Below are 27,570 nucleotides of genomic sequence, written 5' to 3'. Positions count from 1 at the left end.
GGAGCAGACGGAGGAGACGTGAAGTCTGAGGCTGGTGAGTGTTCAGCAACATTTATATTATTCATTCATATTATTTTACTGTCACTGATTCTGAGTCAGTTTTCTACTCGTGGACTTTAGAGAGAAGAAGATTCAGGATGAACTTCTGTCAGTCAATCAACAGTTTGACTCGACGCTGTGATTGGCAACACATTAAACCTACAACTGTCTCAGGTTAGCGTGACAACAGGGACACAGTGTAGGAGCGTTTGTTCTATTTGAAGAAACACTGAGTTTACTACCTGGCTTCATTGTGTGAGTTTGAGTTCACAGTGTTTTTCACCTGATCCCAGAGACAGATGTGAACAGCAGGTCTGGATCAAAGAGCCTTCAAAGGACTAATTTACAGAGTTAACTCACGGTTTCACTTTTTATCTTCATCACATCTGTTCATCAAGTGTTTAATAACACAACGTGTTTTCACAATCATACGGTACAGTCACCTGAATGTGTGTGTGTGTGTGTGTGTGTGTTTGTGTGTGTGTGTGTGTATGTGTGTGTGTGTGTATGTGTGTGTGCATGTGTATGTGTGTGTGTTTTTCCCTGCTTGGTATTTTTAGGAGTGTATCTTGAACAGACTGGTTTGTCCTGATTCCTTTGAGCTCGCAGTGTTTTTCCTCTTAGACTGAAGATGAGTGGTTATGAGGAGGAAGAGGACAGAGCAGAGTCTCCAGGGTTCAGATGTGTTTCTCAGAAGAGTGACCGGTCCATGGGAGAACCTCTACACTTCAGTAAAGAACCTGGACCCTCACACACAGAGTAAGAGACCTGCTACAAACATGTGAACCTGCAAACTCTCCACTTTCTCTCAGTGTTTATTTGGTGAAGGTCACTGCTTGTAGCTCTAAATATGTTTTTAATGTTGGTGTGTTGATGCTGACCACTGAGGTCACTTTGTTCTTGTAACATTATCTTAGAAGAAAACACATTAATTGTGGACAAAGGGGGACGGAGTAGCTGCAGGGCCCCAGCTGATCCAACGGGTGATCTTCAGTGACACAGGTGGAAGAATAGAAGATCTCAGGAGTCTGACGCAACATCAACATTACTGTGTTTTAGTTTTAAACACATTAATGTTAATATATTTCCACCTCACACATAAAGTAACAGACCACAAACCTTCAGCCTCTAAACTGCTCTCTGTTTATTTAGTTGAGGTCACTGCTTGTAACAGGAGATGGGCTCTTGAACCAGGTGAAGAAGATTCTATCATTAGAAACCAGGGGTCACACTGATCTTACTCTGTGGAGGTTAGCAATGTAAATTACGTGGAGTCATTCTGCATCGAGGTCTGACAGAGAAGCAAGTTGCACCATCCACTCATCTAAAGAAACCACCGTGAATCCCAGTGACCATAATAACTTCTCCCAGGTTTCTCTTTGAGGATCTTTAACGTACTCCAGTGTGTTTGTGGCTCAGCTCATTAGAATCTGCTCTGTTGAAGGTTCATGACATCATCCTTCTATCTGTGGCTCTGGGTCTGGTGCTGGTTTAGTTCTGCTGGACGTCACCACAGCGTTCCACACAGTCCTGACATGTTTGTAAAACACCTCGAGGTGGAAGTTGGTCTTCATCGTCCAGTGTTGAAACGTTTCACTTCCTTAACGAGAGACTGAACCTTCTTTCATCCTCTGCTCCATCGATTGTTGTGACCATCAAGGTTCAATTCATGAACCACTTTTATTTTCACTGTTCCTGAGACTTCTCTGCTCGATCCATCAAAAGTACAATCGTCTTTCTAACTTTAATGCAGACTGCAGCTTGCCCCAATACATTTTATTAACTGCCTTTATGATATCAAACCCTGGAGCTTTGTACAAGTCACTGAAAACAAAGTTAATTATATGACCCTCAAACCACTTGAGACCCTTTACTCTGTGACACCCAGCAACCAGAAGCCCCATGTTTTCAGGCTCTGTCTGAAATTCATTCTCGTGAATGGGAAATCTCAAGAACGCCCTGAGGGACTTTCTTCAAATTTGGTACAGATGTTCTCTTAGACTCACAGGTTGATTGATTAGATTTGGGAGGTCGAAGGTCACGGTGGTCGAAGGTCACGTTGGTTGTTCCTTCACATTTTGACCACTTGTCACTTGGTCTTAAAGATGAACTGTTTAGATTTCAATGGTGAAAAGTCTCTGACCTTATGACTCTGGAAACAATTGGCAGTATTTCTAGGGTTAGGGTTGCTTCTCATACCTCCATTATTAATCAGTTTAAATGTGCTTCATAAAAAATACTTTTTACTCTGGAGTCTGCCTGACTTCAGATTCTTAACTGCATTCATCTTGAAGCTGTCAATCAATCATGACAAAAGGACAACCTGTGAATGTGACATGTGACTTATCAGGAACTGTCTTCACAGGGAGAGGAAGACGAGTCATGTTTCTGAGGAGGAGCAGTCGTCCTGCTGTGCTTCGTGTCAGGACGTCCTGAAGGATCTAGTCTCCACCAGCTGTGGACACTGGTTCTGCAGAGAGTGCATCACCTCATACTGGGACCAGTCGGGTTCTTCAGGAGACTGCTTGTGTCCCCAGTGTGGACAAAGATCCAGAACAGGAGCTGGAGGTCAGACAGCCGGTCAGAGCAGCACTGTACATGTGTCTGCTGATGTCTTCACTTCTGACAACAGCACATGTGGTTTTATTTTGTTCCTTCATACAGCATCAACATTTAACATCGTTAGAAAAGCACAAAGTTAAAAAGCTTTTATTTTCTGTAGTTTTTCTGTATCTGATGAAAACAATCAACAGATTCTCAGATTCTCTGTCTCTCACGTTGTTTCTTGTCTTTCAGCAGATCGTGGTCTGCAGGAGGTTTTAGATGAACATAAGCTCAGTGTGAGGACGAGATGTGAACAAGTGACTGAACGACCTGATGAAACAGGAAGTAGAACCCTCCTCAACAGGATCTACACTGAGCTCTACATCACAGAGGGACAGAGTGAAGAGGTTAATACTCAACATGAGGTGAGGCAGCTTGAGACTGCCTCCAAGATGAAGATCCTCCACAACAGTCCAATCAAGGTCCACGACATCTTTAAAGCCTCCACTGACCAGCAGAGCAGCATCAGAGTCGTCCTGACCAACGGCGTCGCTGGCGTTGGAAAAACCTTCTCGGTGCAGAAGTTCACTCTGGACTGGGCAGAGGGTTTAGAGAACCAGGATGTGGGTCTGCTGGCTGTGCTTTCGTTCAGGGAGCTGAACCTGGTGAAGGACCAGCAGCACAGTCTTCTCACGCTGCTCCATGTTTTCCATCCAGCGTTACAGAAGCTCACGGCAGAGACGCTCGCTGTCTGTAAACCTTTGTTCATCTTTGACAGCCTGGATGAAAGCAGACCTTCTCTGGACTTCAACCACAGGGAGCTTGTGTCTGAGGTCACACAGAGGTCATCAGTCAACGTGCTGCTGACAAACCTCATCCGGGGGAATCTGCTTCCCTCGGCTCTCGTCTGGATAACCTCCAGACCTGCGGCGGCCAATCAGATCCCTCCTGCATGTGTTAACAGGTTCACAGAAGTACGAGGCTTCACTGACGCCCAGAAGGAGGAGTACTTCAGGAGGAGATTCAGTGATGAAGAGCTGTGCAGCAGAATCATCTCACACATCAAGACGTCCAGGAGCCTCCACATCATGTGTCAACTCCCAGTCTTCTGCTGGATCAGTGCTACAGTTCTGGAGCACATGTTGACCACAGACCAGAGAGGAGAGCTGCCCAAGACCCTGACTGACCTGTACTCCCACTTCCTGCTGGTTCAGACAAAGAGGAAGAACAACAAGTACGGTGAGGGACATGAGACGACTCCACAGCAGCTGATGGAGGCTGACAGGGACGTTCTCCTGAAGCTGGGGAGACTGGCGCTTAAACATCTGAAGGAAGGAAACATCATGTTCTACCAAGAAGATCTGGACTTGTGTGGTCTCAATGTCACAGAGGCCTTGGTGTACTCAGGAGTTTGTACTGAGATCTTCAGAAGAGAGTGTGTGATCTCTCAGAAATCAATCTACTGCTTTGTTCATCTGAGCGTTCAGGAGTTTCTGGCTGCAGTCTACATGTTCCACTGTTACACCGAGAGGAACACAGAAGAACTCAGCAACTTCTTGGGAACAGATGGGGACACAGACAGTACCTTCTCCCTGGATGACCTCCTGATGAATACCATGAAGAAATCCCTCACCAGTACAAATGGTCATCTGGACCTGTTTGTTCGCTTCCTTCACGGCCTCAGTCTGAAGTCCAACCAGAGAGTCTTAGTAGGCCTTCTGGGTCGGACAGGGAGCAATCCAAAGATCATCAAGAGAATCATCAACAACCTGAAGAAGATGAAGAGTGATTACATTTCTCCTGAAAGAAGCATCAACTTCTTCCACTGTCTGAATGAGATGAACGACCACTCAGTTCATCAGCAGATGCAACAGTTCCTGATGTCAGAGAACAAATCGAAGGAGAAACTCTCTGAGATCCAATGCTCAGCTCTGGCCTACATGCTGCAGATGTCAGAGAAGGTTCTTGATGAGTTGGACCTGGACAAGTTCAACACATCAGACCAGGGTCGACGGAGACTGATCCCAGCTGTGAGGAACTGCAGGAAGGCTCAGTGAGTCCAGACATGATCAACAACATGTTCAATTAGTGGAGATGAGTCGTTCTTCAAATACATTCAGTGTCAAATGATTCTCATTGTTTTGAGCAGCATGGTGTTGCCCCCAACCAGTGCATTGTCTATCCCTCCAGGTCCTGGTCAAAAATGTGAAGAAATCCCCTAAAGACAGTCTTGAGACTTCAAGAGGCTATTAACATATTCTGTGACCTTGACCTTTGACCTTTGACCACCTGAATCTAATGATGTCCTCTGTTAGTCTGAATGAATGTTTTAACCAAATCTGAAAGGATTCTCTTGAGGAGTTTTCAACATGTTCTGGATTTACCAGTGTGAGGGTCACATGATCACATTTTGTATGAATGTTGTGTTTTCTGATTTTATTGAACAGATATTTTCTTTAATTTCAGACTCATTGGTTGTCGACTCTCAGAGAGTCACTGGGGAGTCGTGGCCTCAGCTCTGAAGTCAGACCCCTCACATCTGAGAGAACTGGATCTGAGTAGAAACATGCTGCAGGATTCAGAAGTGAAGCTGCTGTGTTCTGGACTGGAGAGTCCAAACTGTCGACTGGAGACTCTGAGGTCCTTAAATCCTTCTTCACTTTTCAGACTGTCTTTCTTATTGGGCCATTATTTATTTAAATTGTCTCAGTTCTGCTCTGCTCACTGTCCCTCAGTCATCTGTCACTCACCCAGCCTGTCAGTCACGTCCACCTCATCAACTCCATTCACCTGCACTCACCTGCTCCTGATCAATAAGAAAGTGTCAGTAAATAACATGTGGACTGAGGACGAGCACTCGTCCTCCTCAGGTTTTCGAAAACTTAATATATGAATATATAATTAATAATAATTAATATATGAGAAATATTCTAATGAAACACGTTGGACAGTTGATAAGTATAGAAACAAACAGGAAGTGACTGTCAGGAGTCATCCCTACTTTAAACAGTGTTTAATTACACAAACCTGCTCAGTGACCAACACACAGAGAAGAAGCTGATGAATGAAATAATGGTCCAACATGTCTGATCTGATATTTATCTTCAGGTCACAGACTGGACTGAGGTCAGCAGCATGTTGAGAGTCTGTGTTGACATGATGACGATCCACAACAACAGGAGGACACATTCTAATATTCATATTTCTTCATCCAGGTTGAAGAGCTGCAGACTGACAGAGATCAGCTGTTCTTCTCTGGCTTCAGCTCTGAGGTCAAACCCCTCTCATCTGAGAGAACTGGATCTGAGTGACAACGATCTGCAGGACTCAGGATTGAAGGAGCTGCTTGATCTAAAGCAGAGTTCAACCTGTCGACTGGAGACTCTGAGGTCAGTAGATGGTTCGAGTCAGTCCACGCTGCTTTCATCAGTATTTTACTAAACACAGTCAGTATCACAGATCCAGGGTCTGTGCTACCAAGCAGGATTTGTGGTTATCGGGTTAACTTCAGGTTTAGTTTTTTCAGTTCTACGAAGCTCGTCCACTTCTTAACCAGGTCAATCACCATGGAGACTTCAGATAAAGGGCTAACCTGCTCCAGGTTAAGTTGGAGATCAACCCATATAAAAGCTCCGCCCACTGACCACAGTGACTCTACACTGTTGTGTGGTGCACACTCTCCTTAAAGGGACGGATAAGGGAAGTTTAAATCAACGTCTGGTTGGTTCAGTTGATCTCTAACTCACCCAGAACATCTCAATGTCTCCAGACTCATCCTTTCACCAAAACACCAGATGACCTCAGTCAGCTTCCTGGAGACAGGTCCATGTGTTTCTATTGAGTAGTGATTTCAGAGGTTTCCACCACAGTGTGTGTCCTCAGATACAGTGAGACAGTGTATGTCCTCAGAGACAGTGAGGCAGTTTGTGTCCTCATCGTCAGTGAGACAGTGTGTGTTCTCATAGTCAGTGTATGTCCTCATAGTCAGTGTGTGTCCTCAGGGTCAGTGTGTGTCCTCAGAGTGAGTGAGACAGTGTGTGTCCTCATCGTCAGTGAGACAGTGTGTGTTCTCATAGTCAGTGTGTGTCCTCAGAGTCAGTGTGTGTCCTCAGGGTCAGTGTGTGTCCTCAGAGTGAGTGAGATAGTGTGTGTCCTCAGAGTCAATGTGTGTCTTCAGAGATGGTGAGACAGTGTGTGTGCTCAGAGTCGGTGAGACAGTGTTCGTCCTCAGGGTCAGTGACACAGTGTGTGTCCTCAGAGACAGTTAGACAGTGTTCGTCCTCAGGGTCAGTGAGAAAGTTTGTGTCCTCAGAGACAATGTGTTTCCTCAGAGACAGTGTGTGTCCACAGGGTCAGTGTGTGTCCTCAGAGTAATTGAGACAGTGTGTGTCCTCAGAGTCAATGGGTGTCCTCAGAGTCAGTGAGACAGTGTGTGTCTTCTTCTCTTCCACTCGTCTTGTTAGTAAACAACAGATTCAGATCTCGTGGCCTTGAGTTATTTATCTCGTTCACACACGTTATTATGTCGTGGTCACGTAATATATTTTTACCAGATGCCACCAGGGGGCGCTGTAACTTACACATTGACACAATCCCAGATGTTTTACCAGCTGTTCTTCCTGCATTTAGCAGCTGTGACATGTGTTTGTTCTCCTCTGATTTTTATTATGGAACAGTTTGATCCTGGTTGTGAAATATGAGGCTCTGCTGTCAGTCAAACTGTCCATGTCTGTGATTGGTCATACTCAGTAGACCCGCCTCTTTTATGTGCCAGTCAGATCTCGATGAGGAAAACCTGAGTTTACTTACGAGTTGATAACCAGCGTCATGTGACCACTTAGCCTGACTGTGTCTGTCAAGTTCAGTTGAGCTGATCTCAGAAAGATCTCCTGGACATGTTGAAGTGTCTTCATAGTTCAGGCCTCAGTGTTTCCTCAGTGAAGCTGTGAGAGGATAATGAGGACAGACGTCAGGATTGGACAGAGACACAGAGAGACAACAGTCAGCCAATCAGACGAGCCACAAGCTGCTTGGGATCATGTGATTGAGTTGACGTGAAGACGACAGTTGTTGTTGTTTTCATGTGAACGGGAAGTGAAGCTGGACCACAGCTGACAGCCTCACACGAGGGACAGAGACGTGTCGTCTTCATCTGATCTGAGACAGTTTGTCCTTTCACTTCATCAGTGAAGAACTGATCAGGTGGATCTTTGTCATAGCTCTGAGATCAGTGGGACTGAAGCCTCTCCTCATCACATGGTAACCAGGAGCTCTTTATACAGACCAGAACCTCTGCTGAGGTCCATCTGTCTCATCAGGTCCCAGTTTTTCAGAAGCAGATGTTCATCAACACACAGTGAAACATGGCTTCACCTGTAACAGCAGTAAATCCACCTCTCAGGTGTCCACTCTGCACTTTGACATGCAGAGGACACACACTGAGCTCTTAGCGTGTTCATTCCAACACGTGAACATGAAGCAGAGAGGAAGCTGCTCCACCTCTGAACAGGACTGAAGTCCCTGCTGCTCTTTCTACTGGATGAGCTGCATCACTGACTCACAGCTGATGAAGTGAGTCACTCCTACAGACAAACAGTTCAGTCCTTATCACACACAATGCAAGTGAGTGACTGACAGCTGGAGAACTAATGAATGATCATTATGTTCGTATATACAAGGTAATATTCATATTTATGATCATATTCAACTCAAAGCCTTTGTAAAAAACATTGTGCTGCAGTAGCAGAACTCTGCCGAATATTGTTGAACTGCCAAGAAGATGCCTCCGCTTATCTTGTTAGTGCTTCACCAGGCCGTGAAAATAACTCACAGTATTAAAGCTTGTCCACTTAACTCCCGTTTGTTTGGGGTCGTCTGCCAGGAGATGGGGTCAGGGCATGAACAGCTGTTGCTGCACACTGAAGTTCGCTGGCTCTCCAGGGGGCGGATGTTACAACGGCTGTATGAGCTGTGAGAGGAGGTAAAGTTGTTATGACTGAAAGTCAAACAGATCTGGCAAGGCAACTGGATGATGGCATGTGGCTTGCCTCTCTCTCCTATTTGATGGATATTTTTGACCGGCTGAATGGCCTTAACCGGTCTCTGCAAGGCCCGAATCTAACATTCTACTCCTCGCTGATAGAATGAATGCCTTCACTGTGGTGCAGAGTTTAGCAGGGTGACAACCGCAGGGATGAAGCTGTTCCTGAACCTGCTGGTCCTGGAACGGATGACCCTGTAGCGCCTCCCAGAAGGGAGGAGGGAAAACAGTCTGTGGCTGGGGTGTGAGCTGTCATTGATGATGCTGTGCGCCCTCCGCAGACATCTCTTGCTCTGGACAGCCTCAATGGTGGGGAGTGAGGAACCGGTGATGCGTTGGGCAGTTTTCCCCATCCTCTGCAGTGATTTCCGGTCCGCAACAGAACAGCTGCCATACCACACTGAGATGCAGTTGGTGAGGATGCTCTCGATGGTGCAGCGGTAGAAATTCACTAGAATCTGAGAAGACAGATGGGCCTTCTTCAGTCTCCTCAGGAAGAAGAGACGCTGGTGAGCTTTCTTGACCATGGTTGAGGTGTTGAGGGTCCAAGAAAGATCCTCAGAGATGTGGACACCCAGGAACTGGAAGCTGGTGACACGCTCAACCTCCGTCCCGTTGATATGGATGGGGGTGTGTGAGCCACCTTTCTTCCTGTAGTCCACGATGAGCTCTTTGGTCTTCTTGGTGTTGAGAGCCAGGTTGTTGTCGGTGCACCACTCCGCCAGGTGCTGGACCTCTTCTGTGTAGGCCGACTCATGGTTGTTGCTGATGAGGCCAATCAGTGTATTATCGTCTGCAAACTGGACAATGCTATTAGAACCATGTACAGGTGTGCAGTCATAGGTGAAGAGGGAGTAGAGGAGAGGACTCAGCACACAGCCCTGTGGCATGCTGGTGTTCAGGATGAGGGTTGAGGAGGTCTGGTTATCTAACCTAACAGACTGGGTTCTGTTGGATAGGAAGTCCAGTATCCAGTTGCAGAGGGAAGTGTTGATGCCTAGGTCACCGAGTTTTTTAATCAGTTTTGAGGTGAGCCATGACCATCCTTTCGAAGCACTTCATAATCGTGGGGGTGAGCGCAACAGGGCGGAAGTCGATGACGCTCGCTGCAGTGGAGTGTTTTGGCACCGGCTTGATGGAGGTGGTTTTAAAGCATGTGGGGACAGCTGCTTGGGCCAGTGACAGGTTGAATATGTCAGTCAAGACCTCAGCTAGCTGCCCAGCACATGCCCTGAGCACGCGTCTGGGGATGCCATCAGGGCCAGCCTGGATGCCTTGCCACATACGTCTGGGGTCAGAGTTGTTCTTGAAGTGCTTCTCAATCTTTAGCGTGTGGCAGTGCTTGGAATTCTTGATGCCCCTCTTCAAGTCAGCCCTGGATGAACTGTAGGCCTGAGCATCACCTGTTCTGAAAGTGGTGTCTCATGCCTTCAGCAGTAGGCGGACCTCTCTGTTCATCCATGGCTTCTGGTTAGGGAATGTATTGATTCATTTGAGGGTTGTGACACTGTTGATGTTGGTGTTGATGAAGTCCAGAACGGAAGAGGTATAGGAGTCGATGTCCGTGTGGGAGTCCAGTGTGGCCTGAACAGCAAACACCCTCCAGTTCAGTGTGTTCAAACCGGAGCTGGAGTGCAGTGTCTGCTCCCTCTGGCCACACTTTAACTGTCCTCACTGTGGGTTTCACACGATTGATGAGTGGTGTGTACTTGGGGAGTAGGATCAAAGAGAGGTGGTCAGACTGTCCTAGGTGGGGGAGGGGGACGGCTTTGTATGCACCAGCCATGCTGGTGTAAACATGGTCCAAAGTCTTGACTCATATCGTGGCGCAGGAGACATGTTGGTGGAATTTGGGGAGTACAGACATTGACAGAACTGCAAGATATTTTTAAAGATCACAAGAGGCCCATAATAATAACAGTATCCTAATGATAGCAATAATAACACTTAATATATTATGATATAATAATATCATAATAATTGGTAGATTATCATTAATTATAATAATAATAATATAATGATGGTGATAATAATGATGATTATTATAATAAGAAAGCATGCAGGCTCACATAGCTGCTAATATGAATAGCCTACTAATAGGCCTACTACTACTGATCCTAATCCTAATCATAAATAGTAAAATAGTAATAATAATTGTCTGTATAGGCCTAACAATAACAAAAGCCTAGCCTTGAAATGTCAGGCCTATCAATAACAATATGCTATCTATCTATCTATCTATCTATCTATCTATCTATCTATCTATCTATCTATCTATCTATCTATCTATCTATCTATCTATCTATCTATCTATCTATCTATCTATCTATCTATCTATCTATCTATCTATCTATCTATCTATCTATATATCTATCTATCTATATATAGTGGTGTAGTTGAGGGCGGCGGTGGCGGGCGGCGGGGGGGGGCTACCCCTAACCAGTTTTGGGGGGGCCCAGCTTGCAAAAGTTTGAGAACCCCTGATTTATAGTAATGTGAATATTGTGTATTGAACAGATACATTTGCATAACTGCATTTATGTGTCTGTGTGTGTGTTTGTGTGTGCGTGTGTTTGCGTGTGTGTGTGCGTGTGTGTGTGTGCGTGTTTGTGTGTGTGTGTGTGTGTTTGTGTGTGTGTGCATGTGTGTGTGTGTGTGTGTTTGTGTGTGCGTGTGTGTGTGCGTGCGTGTGTGTGTGTTTGTGTGTGGGTGTGCGTGTTTGTGTGGTATTTTTTTGGGTGTGTTTCTTGAACAGACTGGTAAGTCCTGATTCCTGTGAGCTCACAGTGTTTTTCCTCTCAGACTGAAGATGAGTGGTTATGAGGAGGAAGAGGAGAGAGCAGAGTCTCCAGGGTCCAGCTGTATGTCTCTGAAAAGTGACACGTCCAATGATGATCCTCTAAACTTCAGTAATGAACCTGGACCCTCACACACACAGTAAGATACCTGCTACAAACATGTGAACCTCCAAACTGAGTCCTCAGAGAATGAACCAGTGAATGATGTGTTCTGAATAAAAATATGTTTGTGTTTGCAGAGGTCAGGACCACAGACTGAGAGCAGAGTCGTCAGGGTCCAGCTGTCTGTCTTTGTTGAGTGACTGGTCCATGGACCCTCCGCCACTCTTCAGTAATGAACCTGGACCCTCACACACAGAGTAAGAGACTGTTTCTACTGTGACCTGCTCTGAAGAGGATCTAGTTTCCTCTAGTGTGGCCCCTGCATTAGGACACAACTTAGAAATCCACTAGAGACTCATTTGGATTTGGATCTGCATCAAATTCCACCAACTGGTAAACATCAGTCCTCTGAACATGTCTGTGAAAGAGCACCCCCCGATCTGGTTCACAGGCCACAACCTTCCACCAAGTTTACTGGTAATCTGTGGTTTTTTACAATCCCACTAACGAACCTACCAACACACAAACATACTGAATGAAAACAAAACCTCCTTGACAGAAGTAATGACAACCTGTGACTGTGACATGTGAGTTATCAGGAAATGTCTTCACAGGGAGAGGAAGAGGAGTCATGTTTCTGAGGAGGAGCAGTCGTCCTGCTGTGCTTCGTGTCAGGACGTCCTGAAGGATCCAGTCTCCACCAGCTGTGGACACTGGTTCTGCAAACAGTGCATCACCTCATACTGGGACCAGTCTGGTTCTTCAGGACACTCCTCCTATCCCCAGTGTGGACAGAGATCCAGAACAGGAGCTGGAGGTCAGACAGCCGGTCAGAGCAGCACTGTACATGTGTCTGCTGATGTCTTCACTTCTGACAACAGCACATGTGGTTTTATTTTGTTCCTTCATACAGCATCAACATTTAACATCGTTAGAAAAGCACAAAGTTAAAAAACTTTTATTTTCTGAAGTTTTTCTGTATCTGATGAAAACAATCAGCAGATTCTCAGATTCTCTGTCTCTCACATTGTTTCTTGTCTTTCAGCAGATCATGGTTTGCAGGAGGTTTTAGATGAACATAAGCTCAGTCTGAGGAGATGTGAACATGTGACTGAAGGAGCTGATGAAACAGGAAGTAGAACCCTCCCCAACAGGATCTACACTGAGCTCTACATACACACAGAGGGACAGAGTGAAGAGGTTAATACTCAACATGAGGTGAGGCAGCTTGAGACGGCTTCCAAGATGAAGATCCTCCATGACACTCCCATCAAGGTCCACGACATCTTTAAAGCCTCCACTGACCAGCAGAGCAGCATCAGAGTCGTCCTGACCAACGGCGTCGCTGGCGTTGGAAAAACCTTCTCGGTGCAGAAGTTCACTCTGGACTGGGCAGAGGGTTTAGAAAACCAGGATGTGGGTCTGCTGGCTGTGCTTTCGTTCAGGGAGCTGAACCTGGTGAAGGACCAGCAGCACAGTCTTCTCACGCTGCTCCGTGTTTTCCATCCAGCGTTACAGAAGCTCACGGCAGAGACGCTCGCTGTCTGTAAACCTTTGTTCATCTTTGACGGCCTGGATGAAAGCAGACCTTCTCTGGACTTCAACCACAGGGAGCTTGTGTCTGAGGTCACACAGAGGTCATCAGTCAACGTGCTGCTGACAAACCTCATCGGGGGGAAACTGCTTCCCTCGGCTCTCGTCTGGATAACCTCCAGACCTGCGGCGGCCAATCAGATCCCTCCTACATGTGTTGACAGGGTCACAGAAGTACGAGGCTTCACTGAGGCCCAGAAGGAGGAGTACTTCAGGAGGAGATTCAGTGATGAAGAGCTGTGCAGAAGAATCATCTCACACATCAAGACGTCCAGGAGCCTCCACATCATGTGTCAAATCCCAGTCTTCTGCTGGATCAGTGCTATAGTTCTGGAGCACATGTTGACCACAGACCAGAGAGGAGAGCTGCCCAAGACCCTGACTGAACTGTACTCACACTTCCTGCTGGTTCAGACAAAGAGGAAGAACAACAAGTACGGTGAGGGAAATGAGACGACTCCACAGCAGCTGACAGAGGCTGACAGGAAAGTTCTCCTGAAGCTGGGGAGGCTGGCACTTAAACATCTGAAGGAAGGAAACATCATGTTCTACCAAGAAGACCTGGAGCGGTGTGGTCTTAATGTCACAGAGGCCTCGGTGTACTCAGGAGTTTGGACTGAGATCTTCAGAAGAGAGTGTGTGATCTTCCAGAAATCAGTCTACTGCTTTGTTCATCAGAGCGTTCAGGAGTTTCTGGCTGCAGTCTACATGTTCTACTGTTACACCAAGAGGAACAGAAAAGAGCTCAACAACTTCTTGGGAACATATGGGGACATAGACAGTAACTTCTCCCTGTGTGACCTCCTGAAGAGAACCATGGAGAAATCCCTCACCAGTACAAATGGTCATCTGGACCTGTTTGTTCGCTTCCTTCATGGCCTCAGCCTGGAGTCCAACCAGAGAGTCTTGAAAGGCCTGCTGGATCGGACAGGGAACAATCTAAAGATCATCCAGAGAGCCTTAGGATTCCTGCTGGGTCGGAGAGGGAACAATCCAAAGATCATCCAGAGAATCATCAACAACCTGAAGGAGATGGAGAGTGATAAGATTTCTCCTGACAGAAGCATCAACATCTTCCACTGTCTGACTGAGTTGAACGACCACTCAGTTCATCAGCAGATGAAACAGTTCCTGACGTCAGAGAACAGATCAGAGGAGAAACTCTCTGAGATCCACTGCTCAGCTCTGGCCTACATGCTGCAGATGTCAGAGGAGGTTCTGGATGAGTTGGACCTGAAGAAATTTAACACATCAGACCAGGGGCGACTGAGACTGATCCCAGCTGTGAGGAACTGCAAAAAGGCTCGGTGAGTCCAGACATGATCAGTAACATGTTCAATCAGTGGAGATGAGTCGTTCTTCAAATACACTCAGTGTTAAATGATCCTCGTTGTTTGGGGCAGCATGGAGTTGCAGTGTGAGTGCAGCCTTTCTGGGAGGAGGAGGTTCTCCTGGTGTCTGCAGGGTTTTCTCTGGGTTCTCCAGCTTCCTCCACAAACCATAAGACATTTAGATCAGAGTTAGGTTGATTTGAGACTGAGTGTCTGTGCGTGTGTGGTGTGTTTGTGTGTGTGTGTGTGTGTGTGTTTGCGCGTGTGTGTGTGCGTGTGAGTTCCCATCCTTTGTTTGTACGCCACCACCAACTATTGCAGTGTACGTCCCTCAAGGTTCTTTACATGTTGCATTCACATAATATGAGGTCACTGTGACCTTTGACCTTTGACCACTGAAATCTAATCAGTTATCTTTGAGTCCAACTGGTCAAAATGTGAAGAATTCCCTAAAGACAGACCTGAGACTTGAAGAAGCCATGAACATGCTGTGTGACCTTGACCTTTGACCACCTGAATCTAATGAGTTCCTCTGTCAGTCTGAATTGAACCAAATCTGAAAGGATTCTCTTGAGGAGTTTTTAACTTGTTCATGAGGCAAAGAGGGGATTTACCAGGGTGAGGGTCACATTATCACGTTTTGTATGAATGTTGTGTTTTCTGATTTTATTTTCACAAATTTTACATTTTCTTTAATTACAGATTCGGTGCTTGTGGACTCTCAGACACTCAATGTGAATTCGTGGCCTCAGCTCTGAAGTCAGACCCCTCACATCTGAGAGAACTGGATCTGAGTCTTAACTACCTGCAGGATTCAGGAGTGAAGGAGCTGTGTTCTGGACTGGAGAGTCCAAACTGTCGACTGGAGACACTGAGGTCCTTAAATCCTTCTTCACTTTTCAGACTTTCTTTCTTATTGGGTCATTATTTATTTAAATTGTCTCAGGTCTGCTCTGCTCACTGTCCCTCAGTCATCTGTCACTCACCCAGCCTGTCAGTCACGCCCACCTCATCAACTCCATTCACCTGCACTCACCTGCTCCTGATCACTAAGAAAGTGTCAGTAAATAACATGTGGACTGAGGCCGAGCACTCGTTCTCCTCAGGTCTTCAAAATAAGACACACTCTTATTGAAACACGTTGGACAGTTGATAAGTATAGAAACAAACAGGAAGTGACTGTCAGGAGCCATCCCTACTTTAAACAGTGTTTAATTACACAAACCTGCTCAGTGACCAACACACAGAAAAGAAGCTGATGAATGAAACAATGGTCCAACATATCTGATCTGATATTTATCTTCAGGTCACAGACTGGACTGAGGTCAGCAGCATGTTGAGAGTCTGTGTTGACATGATGACGATCCAGAACAACAGGAGGACACATTCTAATATTCATATTTCTTTATCCAGGTTGAGGGGCTGCAGTCTGTCAGAGATCAGCTGTTCTTCTCTGGCTTCAGCTCTGAGGTCAAACCCCTCTCATCTGAGAGAACTGGATCTGACTGACAACGACCTCAAGGACTCAGGAGTGAAGGAGCTGTGTGGTTTTCTACACAATCCAAACTGTCGACTGGAGACTCTGAGGTAAGTTAACTTACTGACTTTTGTAGATCTCATATCAATAATACATTATTTACACGTTATTTATCATTTAATTCTAATTTAACATTATTCCTCTTCCTACATAACTTGAATCCATTCGTTAATTAATCTGTGACATTTTAAATATACAGCTACTTGTTAAAACACTCATTTTAGTTCTGGATTTCCTAAACTGATCTGCAGGACAGAGACCGAGTCCAAATAATCTATTTGTAGTGAATCAGGACTCGTTTTTAGTCCAACATGTTTGATTTCATATTTATCTTCCATGTTATGAGTCTGTGCTCACATGAATATGTGTCTGTTATTTTCACACATTAACTCAGTTTAATTTACAGTTAAGTTTTGTTCTTTATCCAGGTTGTGGAGCTGCAGACTGTCAGAGATCAGCTGTTCTTCTCTGGCTTCAGCTCTGATGTCAAATCACTCTCATCTGAGAGAAATGGATGTGAGCATCAACAGGCTGAAGGACTCAGGAGTGAAGGAGCTGTGTGTTTTTCTAAAGAGTCCAACTTGTCGACTGGAGACTCTGGGGTCAGCTCACTAACTGACTTTTGTAGATCTCATATCTATAATACAGCATTTATACACAATTTGTCTCATTTAATTCTAATTTAACATAATTCCTCTTCATACATAACTTGAAACCATTCATTAATTAATCTGTGATATTTTAAATATTCAGCTACTTGTTAAAACACTGAGTTTAGTTCTGGATTTCCTGAACTGATCTGCAGGACAGAGACCGGGTCCAAATAATCTATTTGTACTGAATCAGGACTCGTTTTTAATCCAACATGTCTGATTTCATATTTTTCTTCCATATTATGAGTCTGTGCTGACATGAATATGTGTCTGTTATTTTCACACATGAACATTAATTAACAGTTTAGTTTTATTCTTTATCCAGGTTGATGTGCTGCAGTCTGTCAGAGATCAGCTGTTCTTCTCTGGCTTCAGCTCTGAGGTCAAACCCCTTTCATCTGAGAGAACTGGATCTGAGACACAACGACCTGCAAGACTCAGGAGTTAAGGAGCTTCTTGATCTAAAGAAGAGTCCAACCTGTCGACTGGAGACTCTGAGGTCAGTAGATGGTTGGAGTCAGTCCACGCTGCTTTCATCAGTATTTTACTAAGCACAGCCAGTATCACAGATCCAGGGTCTGTGCTACCAAGCAGGATTTGTGGTTATCAGGTTAACTTCAGGTTTAGTTTTTTCAGTTCTACGAAGCTCGTCCACTTCTTAACGAGGTCAATCACCATGGTAACTTCTGATGACGGCGAAATTGCTCCAGGTTAATTTGGTTATCAACCTGTATAGAAGCTCCGCCCACTGACCACAGTGACTCTACACTGTTGTGTGGTGCACACTCTCCTTACTCCTTAAAGGGACGGATAAGGGAAGTTTAAATCAACGTCTGGTTGGTTCAGTTGATCTCTAATTCACCCAGAACATCTTAATATCTCCAGACTCATCCTGTCACCAAAACACAAGATGACCTCAGTCAGCTTCCTGGAGACAGGTCCATGTGTTTCTATTGAGTAGTGATGTCAGAGGTTTCCACCACAGTGTGTGTCCTCAGAGATAGTTTGACAGTGTTTGTCCTCAGACACAGTGAGACAGTGTGTGTCCTCAGAGACAGTGAGACAGCGTTTGTCCTCAGAGTAAGTGTGTGTCCTCAGAGACAGTGAGACAGTGTGTGTCCTCAGAGACTGTGAGACAGTGTGTTTCCTCAGAGTCAGTGAGACAGTGTGTGTCTTCTTCTCTTCCACTCATCTTGTAAGTAAACAACAGATTCAGATCTCATGGACTCGAGTTATTTATCTTGTTCACACGTTATTATGTCATGGTCACGTAATATATTTATACCAGATGCCACCAGGGGGCGCTGTAACTTACACATTGACACGATCCAGATGTTTCACCAGCTGTTCTTCCTGCATTTAGCAGCTGTGACTGAGTTTCTTTTATTCTGGATCATGTGTTTGTTTTCCTCTGATTTTTATTATAGAACAGTTTGATCCTGGTTGTGAATATGCGGCTCTGCTGTCAGTCAAACTGTCCATGTCTGTGATTGGTCATACACAGTAGACCCCGCCCCTTTTATGCGCCAGTCAGATCTCGATGAGGAAAACCTGAGTTAACGAGTTGATAACCAGCGTCATGTGACCCCTTAGCCTGACTGTGTCTGAAGAACTGATCAGGTGGATCTTTGTCACAGCTCTGAGATCAGTGGGACTGAAGCCTCTCCTCATCACATGGTAACCAGGAGCTCTTTATACAGAGCAGAACCTCTGCTTAGGTCCATCTGTCTTATCTGGTCCTAGTTTGTCAGAAGCAGATGTTCATCAACACACAGTGAAACATGGCTTCACCTGTAACAGCAGTAAATCCACCTCTCAGGTGTCCACTCTGCACTTTGACATGCAGAGGACACACACTGAGCTCTTAGCGTGTTCATTCCAACACGTGAACATGAAACAGAGAGGAAGCTGCTCCACCTCTGAACAGGACTGAAGTCCCTGCTGCTCTTTCTACTGGATGAGCTGCATTACTGACTCACAGCTGATGAAGTGAGTCTCTCCTACAGACAGTTCAGTCCTTATCACACACAATGGAAGTGAGGGACTGACAGCTGGATAACTAATGTTCAATATGTACTTATATACAAGGTAGTATTCATATTTATGACCATATTCAAGTCATAAATATGAGAGTGTGTGTGTGTGTGTGTGTGTGTGTGTGTGTGTGTGTGTGATGGTTCCTTTGAGCTCACAGTGTTTCTCCTCTCAGACTGAAGATGAGTGGTTATGAGGAGGAAGAGGACCCAGCAGAGTCTCCAGGGTTCAGCTGTGTGTCTCTGAAGACTGACCGGTCCAAAGAACTTCCTCCACTCCTCAGTAATGAACCTGGACCCTCACACACAGAGTAAGAGACTGTTTCTACTGTGACCTGCTCTGAAGAGGATCTAGTTTCCTCTAGTGTGGCCCCTGCATTAGGACACAGCTTCATTGAAGTTAGTGACTAATCTCTCAGAATCACTCAAAGAGCTCAGACCTCCACCAAGAACCAACACGCTCCTTATGAAACCACTTTGAAATCCACTAGAGACTCATTTTGATTTGGATCTGCACCAAGTTCGACAAACTTGTAAACATCAGTCCTCTGAACATGTCTGTGAAAGAGGACCCCCCCCCCCCCCCCCCCCAATCTGGTTCACAGACCACAGCCTTCCACCAAGTTTACTGGTAATCTGTCATTTTGTATAATCCCACTAACGAACCAACCAACACACAAACATACTGGGTGAAAACAAAACCTCCTTGACAGAAGTAATGACAACCTGTGACTGTGACATGTGAGTTATCAGGACATGTCTTCACAGGGAGAGGAAGAGGAGTCATGTTTCTGAGGAGGAGCAGTCGTCCTGCTGTGCTTCGTGTCAGGACGTCCTGAAGGATCTAGTCTCCACCAGCTGTGGACACTGGTTCTGCAGACAGTGCATCACCTCATACTGGGACCAGTTGGGTTCTTCAGGAGACTCCTCCTGTCCCCAGTGTGGACAAAGATCCAGAACAGGAGCTGGAGGTCAGACAGACGGTCAGAGCAGCACTGTACATGTGTCTGCTGATGTCTTCACTTCTGACAACAGCTCATGTGGTTTTATTTTGTTCCTTCATACAGCATCAACATTTAACATCGTTAGAAAAGCACAAAGTTAAAAAGCTTTTATTTTCTGTAGTTTTTCTGTATCTGATGAAAACAATCAGCAGCTTCTCAGATTCTCTGTCTCTGACATTGTTTCTTGTCTTTCAGCAGATCGTGGTTTGCAGGAGGTTTTAGATGAACATAAGCTCAGTCTGAGGAGATCTGAACATGTGACTGAAGGAGCTGATGAAACAGGAAGTAGAACCCTCCCCAACAGGATCTACACTGAGCTCTACATACACACAGAGGGACAGAGTGAAGAGGTTAATACTCAACATGAGGTGAGGCAGCTTGAGACGGCTTCCAAGATGAAGATCCTCCATGACACTCCCATCAAGGTCCACGACATATTTAAAGCCTCCACTGACCAGCAGAGCAGCATCAGAGTTGTCCTGACCTACGGCGTCGCTGGCGTTGGAAAAACCTTCTCGGTGCAGAAGTTCACTCTGGACTGGGCAGAGGGTTTAGAGAACCAGGATGTGGGTCTGCTGGCTGTGCTTTCGTTCAGGGAGCTGAACCTGGTGAAGGACCAGCAGCACAGTCTTCTCACGCTGCTCCGTGTTTTCCATCCAGCGTTAGAGAAGCTCACTGCAGAGACGCTCGCTGTCTGTAAACCTTTGTTCATCTTTGACGGCCTGGATGAAAGCAGACCTTCTCTGGACTTCAACCACAGTGAGCTTGTGTCTGAGGTCACACAGAGGTCATCAGTCAACGTGCTGCTGACAAACCTCATCCGGGGGAATCTGCTTCCCTCTGCTCTCGTCTGGATAACCTCCAGACCTGCGGCGGCCAATCAGATCCCTCCTGCATGTGTTGACAGGGTCACAGAAGTACGAGGCTTCACTGAGGCCCAGAAGGAGGAGTACTTCAGGAGGAGATTCAGTGATGAAGAGCTGTGCAGCAGAATCATCTCACACATCAAGACGTCCAGGAGCCTCCACATCATGTGTCAACTCCCAGTCTTCTGCTGGATCAGTGCTACAGTTCTGGAGCACATGTTGACCACAGACCAGAGAGGAGAGCTGCCCAAGACCCTGACTGACCTGTACTCCCACTTCCTGCTGGTTCAGACAAAGAGGAAGAACAACAAGTACGGTGAGGGACATGAGACGACTCCACAGCAGCTGACGGAGGCTGACAGGGACGTTCTCCTGAAGCTGGGGAGGCTGGCACTTAAACATCTGGAGGAAGGAAACATCATGTTCTACCAAGAAGACCTGGAGCAGTGTGGTCTTAATGTCACAGATGCCTCGGTGTACTCAGGAGTTTGGACTGAGATCTTCAGAAGAGAGTGTGTGATCTTCCAGAAATCAGTCTACTGCTTTGTCCATCTGAGCGTTCAGGAGTTTCTGGCTGCAGTCTACATGTTCCACTGTTACACCGAGAGGAACACAGGAGAACTCAGCAACTTCTTGGGAACATATGGGGACACAGACAGTGCCTTCTCCCTGGATGACCTCCTGAAGAGAACCATGGAGAAATCCCTCACCAGTACAAATGGTCATCTGGACCTGTTTGTTCGCTTCCTTCACGGCCTCAGTCTGGAGTCCAACCAGAGAGTCTTAAGAGGCCTGCTGGGTCGGACAGAGAACAATCCAGAGATCATCCAGAGAATCATCAACAACCTGAAGGAGATGAAGAGTGATGACATTTCTCCTGACAGAAGCATCAACATCTTCTACTGTCTGACTGAGATGAACGACCACTCAGTTCATCAGCAGATGAAACAGTTCCTGACGTCAGAGAACAGATCAAAGAAGAAACTCTCTGAGATCCACTGCTCAGCTCTGGCCTACATGCTGCAGATGTCAGAGGAGGTTCTGGATGAGTTGGACTTGATGAAGTTCAACACATCAGACCAGGGGCGACTGAGACTGATCCCAGCTGTGAGGAACTGCAGGAAGGCTCGGTGAGTCCAGACATGATCAATAACATGTTCAATCAGTGGAGATGAGTCGTTCTTCAAATACACTCAGTGTTAAATGATCCTCGTTGTTTGGGGCAGCATGGAGTTGCAGTGTGTGTGCAGCCTTTCTGGGAGGAGGAGGTTCTCCTGGTGTCTGCCGGGTTTTCTCTGGGTTCTCCAGCTTCCTCCACAAACCCAAAGACATGGAGATCAGAGTTAGGTTGGCGTGTTTGTGTGTGTGGTGTGGTTTAGTGTGGTGTGTGTGTGTGTGTGTGTGTGAGGGTCACTGTGACCTTTGACCTTTGACCTCTGACCACCTGAATCTAATGAGTTCCTCTGTCAGTCTGAATGAACGCTTGAACCAAATCTCAAAGGATTCTCTTGAGGAGTTTTTAACATGTTCATGAGGCAAAGAGGGGATTTACCAGGGAGAGGGTCACATGATCACGTTTTGTATGAATGTTGTGTTTTCTGCTTTTATTTTAACAGATATTTTCTTTAATTACAGACTCCGTGGTTGTGGACTCTCAGAGACTCACTGTGAAGTCGTGGCCTCAGCTCTGAAGTCAGACCCCTCACATCTGAGAGAACTGGATCTGAGTCTAAACTACCTGCAGGATTCAGGAGTGAAGCTGCTGTGTTCTGGACTGGAGAGTCCAAACTGTCGACTGGAGACTCTGAGGTCCTTAAATCCTTCTTCACTTTTCAGACTTTCTTTCTTATTGGGTCATTATTTATTTAAATTGTCTCAGTTCTGCTCTGCTCACTGTCCCTCAGTCACCTGTCACTCACCCAGCCTGTCAGTCACATCCACCTCATCAACTCCATTCACCTGCACTCACCTGCTCCTGATCACTAAGAAAGTGTCAGTAAATAACATGTGGACTGAGGCCGAGCACTCGTCCTCCTCAGGTTTTCAGAATAAGACACATTCTTATTGAAACACGTTGGACAGTTGATAAGTATAGAAACAAACAGGAAGTGACTGTCAGGAGTCATCCCTACTTTAAACAGTGTTTAATTACACAAACCTGCTCAGTGACCAACACACAGAGAAGAAGCTGATGAATGAAACAATGGTCCAACATGTCTGATCTGATATTTATCTTCAGGTCACAGACTGGCCTTAGGTCAGCAGCATGTTGAGAGTCTGTGTTGACATGATGACGATCCACAACAACAGGAGGACACATTCTAATATTCATATTTCTTTATACAGGTTGAATGGCTGCAGACTGTCAGAGATCAGCTGTTCTTCTCTGGCTTCAGCTCTGAGATCAAACCCCTCTCATCTGAGAGACCTGGATCTGAGAGAAAACAACCTGCAGGACTCAGGAGTGAAGGACCTGTGCGGTTTTCTACAGAATCCAACCTGTCAACTGGAGACTCTGAGGTCAGACATCATGTTTTAATGTTAATAGCAAAATGAACATGTGGGAACATTCAGACGAGGAAAAAAAAGAACACATATCTGCATGATAACCATGGATATGTTAAGTAATGTTAAGTTACAGGTTTGATGGAGTTAGTGACGTCTCCAGGTGTCGTACATGTGAACGTAATCCACGACTCCTGAACATGTCCAAACTGAACTCTGTAAAATAGTGTCTGGACATTTTCTGTAGTTTGATTTTGACATATGAAGAATGGGTGGAGCAGCAGGAGTCCGGACATGACGTATAAATTCTAGTGTGGAAAGATCAGTGTTGTTGTTTACAGTTCATCCACATTGGCGTTGGCCCTCATCACCAAAAGCTCTGGAATCTCCTTGTGTTTCCAAGTTGACGTCTTCGTCTTCTATGTGTACGGCTCCTCTTCTTCATCCTCAAATATTTGTGTTCTTCCAGTTTCATGTCTGTCTCACATGTTTGTGTCCTCAACACATCCACTGGCTCTCTGTGAATCCTCTGGACATGCACCTGCTCTATTCTCACATGGACTCACTCAGAAACTTTATTAGGAGGCTGCAGGACAAGTTCCAGAAAATGTCCAGAACAATTTGACTCAGACTTCAGGTCTGAAAATAGAGAGAGTGATGTTTAGTCAAAGTCCTTTATTTTCACAAATGAATTCAGTTTAATTTACAGTTAAGTTTTATTCTTTATCCAGATTGAGGAGCTGCAGACTGTCAGAGATCAGCTGCTCTTCTCTGGCTTCAGCTCTGAGGTCAAACCCCTCTCATCTGAGAGAACTGGATCTGAGACTAAACAACCTGCAGGACTCAGGAGTGAAGGAGCTGCTTGATCTACTGCAGAGTCCAACCTGTCGACTGGAGACTCTGAGGTCAGTAGATGGTTCGAGTCAGTCCACGCTGTTTTCATCAGTATTTTAATAAACACAGTCAGTATCACAGATCCAGGGTCTGTGCTACCAAGCAGGATTTGTGGTTATCAGGTTAACTTCAGGTTTAGTTTTTTCAGTTCTACGAAGCTCGTCCACTTCTTAACGAGGTAAATCACCATGGTAACTTCTGATGAACGGCTAACCTGCTCAAGGTTAAGTTGGAGATCAACCCGTATAGAAGCTCCGCCCACTGACCATAGTGACTCTACACTGTTGTGTGGTGCACACTCCTTAAAGGGACGGATAAGGGAAGTTTAAATCAACTTCTGGTTGGTTCAGTTGATCTCTAACTCACCCAGAACATCTCAATGTCTCCAGACTCATCCTGTCACCAAAACACCAGATGACCTCAGTCAGTGTGTGTCCTCAGAGACAGTGAGACAGTTTGTGTCTTCTTCTCTTCCACTCGTCTTGTTAGTAAACAACAGATTCAGATCTCGTGGCCTCGAGTTATTTATCTTGTTCACAAGTTATTATGTCGTGGTCACGTAATATATTTTTACCAGATGCCACCAGGGGGCGCTGTAACTTACACATTGACATGATCCAGATGTTTTACCAGCGGTTCTTCCTGCATTTAGCAGCTGTGACTGAGTTTCTTTTATTCTGGATCATGTGTTTGTTCTCCTCTGATTTTTATTATAGAACAGTTTGATCCTGGTTGTGAAATATGAGGCTCTGCTGTTAGTCAAACTGTCCATGCCTGTGATTGGTCATACACAGTAGACCCCACCCCTTTTATGTGCAGGCTCAGATCTCGATGAGGAAAACCTGAGTTAACTTAACGAGTTGATAACCAGCGTCATGTGACCACTTAGCCTGACTGTGTCTGTCAGGTTCAGTTGAGCTGATCTCAGAAAGATCTCCTGGACATGTTGAAGTGTCTTCATAGTTCAGGACTCAGTGTTTCCTCAGTGAAGCTGTGAGAGGACAATGAGGACAGACGTCAGGATTGGACAGATACACAGAGAGACAACAGTCGGCCAATCAGACGAGCCACAAGCTGCTTGGGATCATGTGACTGAGTTGACGTGAAGACGACAGTTGTTGTTGTTTTCATGTGAACAGGAAGTGAAGCTGGACCACAGCTGACAGCCTCACACGAGGGACAGAGACGGTGTCGTCTTCATCTGATCTGAGACAGTTTGTCCTCTCACTTCATCAGTGAAGAACTGATCAGGTGGATCTTTGTTACAGCTCTGAGATCAGTGGGACTGAAGCCTCTCCTCATCACATGGTAACCAGGAGCTCTTTATACAGAGCAGAACCTCTGCTGAGGTCCATCTGTCTCCTCTGGTCCCAGTTTGTCAGAAGCAGATGTTCATCAACACACAGTGAAACTGAAACATGGTTTCACCTGTAACAGCAGTAAATCCACCTCTCAGGTGTCCACTCTGCACTTTGACATGCAGAGGACACACACTGAGCTCTTAGCGTGTTCATTCCAACACGTGAACATGAAGCAGAGAGGAAGCTGCTCCACCTCTGAACAGGACTGAAGTCCCTGCTGCTCTTTCTACTGGATGAGCTGCATCACTGACTCACAGCTGATGAAGTGAGTCTCTGTAACACTGATGTCTTCTTCTCTCAACAGGTGGAGGTGGTCTCACTTGAGATGAGTGTGAAGAGGACAGTGTGTGTGGACGGAGGCTGATCTGTGTCCTGAGGATCCAGAGGCTGAAGCAGCAGCAGCTTGTGTGTAGAGCGGCTCTGACTGGGCCTTGTTGCTGGGAGGCAGAGTGGAGACAGAGCTCCAGAGGAATCAGAGGAGGTTGTTGTAATATGTAGCTTGTGTTTATCCACATGAAGAATGTGTTTATTGAAATGACACAACACAAGCAGAATGTATAACCCCTCTATAAAGAGTCACATATATGTGTTTAAGTTTCCTTTATTCTGTTCCACCTTTGTCCCTCAGTCTGTCTCCATGTGTGTAGAACCACATTCTGTTTGTTTATGATCTTAATGTTCCTGGATTCACGTCACAAATTGATTTAGTTCAACACAAAGTTCAACACAATCAAATCACTTTGAGTTTTGTCTTTGACACAAAAGATCAAAACTCTGGACTTAAAAATGAGACGTTTTCATTTCTGCATCAGGTGCAGAGCGGTGGTGGCTTTTCTATTTTTGACCCACAGGTGGCGCTGCAGTATAACAGCAGCACATCCCAGTCAAAGCCTTTATATTCAGTCTATGAGTCAAACACATGGATCATTTCCTCTGTGACAAACCAGATGTAACGAGAAGAAAAACATCTCAGAGAGAAAAGTTCTGTTTCAACTTGTCTCTGCTTTAATGCTCAATAAACATCCTTCCACCGACTTCACTGGAATCATGACTCAGCTTTTCTTTCCTCTTCAAACCAACTGGTGGAAACATCTCGTCCTTGGTGCAGGTAAAAGAACAAAATCACCAGTTTGACATAATGGAAACAAGCAGAAGAAAAGTGAATGAGACATTTACAGTATGAAGAAGAGTCGATGAAGAGCAGAGCATCTTTAAGTCTCTGAGGAAACTGTTTCATAAACATTTTACCATATTTAATAGAAAACTGACCCGAGGACGTTTTATACAAACGTAGATGAAGATTCTTGTTGTACGTTCTCGACCACCACCTCAGAACAACCACCAGGGGTAGACTGTAGCAGGCCTCTGGGAACAGCAGCATGCTGGGAAATAATTGATGATGGGAGGTTCCCAGCAGAGACAAGGGACAGAAAGTGTCGGAGAGATGATGTCCTGAAGACAGTGAACATGTTGGACCTGTTGTGTTGAACAGTTTGTGTTATTTTGTGGAGACACTCAACATGATGGTTTCACTTCATTTTTAAGCATGAAGTAGTTTCAGGTTTAAGTTAAGGTGAGATTAAGTTTGTGTTTATCTCAGGTTCAGGTTAGTTTAACTTGTTTAAAACATGTTTGAGGTGAACTGGAGCAGAGTGAGACATCTGTCTAACTTACGAGAATAATGTGAGAAGAGAAAAGAGTTTTTATTGACAAAGAGAAAACTACAGGACATCACAAGACTTAGTGTGGAAATGAGGACGGGAAAGTGCCTCCGTCTGATTTCTGTCTTTAAGAGACGAGTTGGAGAGTGGGGGGGGCAAGGAGGAATTAGAGATAATAACAGTTTAAAGATGTCTCACGTTGAATCATTGAGCTTGGGTTGAAATACAGGAACTAACACACTGTGTCTTTTTGTGTCTCAGATCAAATGCCTTGTGTTTTTAACGATGAGTCACAGTTTTCAGGTCGTTGTCTCCTCCAGACAGAGACAGTTTCTGGAGTGTGGACAGACTGTGAGGACGTCCGGCCTCCAGGTTTCTGTACGTCTCAGAGTATTTTGATACACGGCTCCCGTCTACGTTCTGGACAGAAGTATTTGACTCTTGTACTTGTATGTGTCCAGTACATCCAAGTGTTTTCTGGCTCTGTTGTCTTGCTGTGTGGATTTGCATCCCAGTATCGTACTGAGTAAAACTTCCGTCCGTCCATGAGACGTCATTTTAGCCGGAGAGTCTTTTGCCTTTTGTATGTTTGAATATATCATAAATACT

At 45.5% G+C, this 27,570-nt stretch overlaps 1 protein-coding gene across 1 annotated transcript; it reads left to right on the top strand.

Annotated features, from left to right (window-relative positions):
* LOC133933033 (uncharacterized) lies at positions 1-26,345 on the top strand. Its single transcript, XM_062379987.1, is given in 19 exon segments — positions 1-798; positions 2,405-4,636; positions 5,050-5,223; positions 5,799-5,972; positions 11,426-11,560; positions 11,661-11,811; positions 12,127-12,340; positions 12,569-14,423; positions 15,150-15,323; positions 15,861-16,034; positions 16,413-16,586; positions 16,963-17,136; positions 18,847-18,973; positions 19,419-19,653; positions 19,873-21,670; positions 22,176-22,349; positions 22,887-23,060; positions 23,777-23,950; positions 25,605-26,345. Coding segments are annotated over 19 exon segments (8,466 nt in total). The 5' UTR covers positions 1-670; the 3' UTR covers positions 25,630-26,345.
* Positions 26,346-27,570: the final 1,225 nt, after the last annotated feature.

This window comes from Platichthys flesus, chromosome 21 (genome assembly GCF_949316205.1).
Source record: "Platichthys flesus chromosome 21, fPlaFle2.1, whole genome shotgun sequence".
In the NCBI taxonomy this organism is placed as follows: Eukaryota; Metazoa; Chordata; class Actinopteri; order Pleuronectiformes; family Pleuronectidae; genus Platichthys; species Platichthys flesus.
Note: the sequence above shows the minus strand (reverse complement) of the source record. Positions and strands in the feature narration are given on the sequence as shown.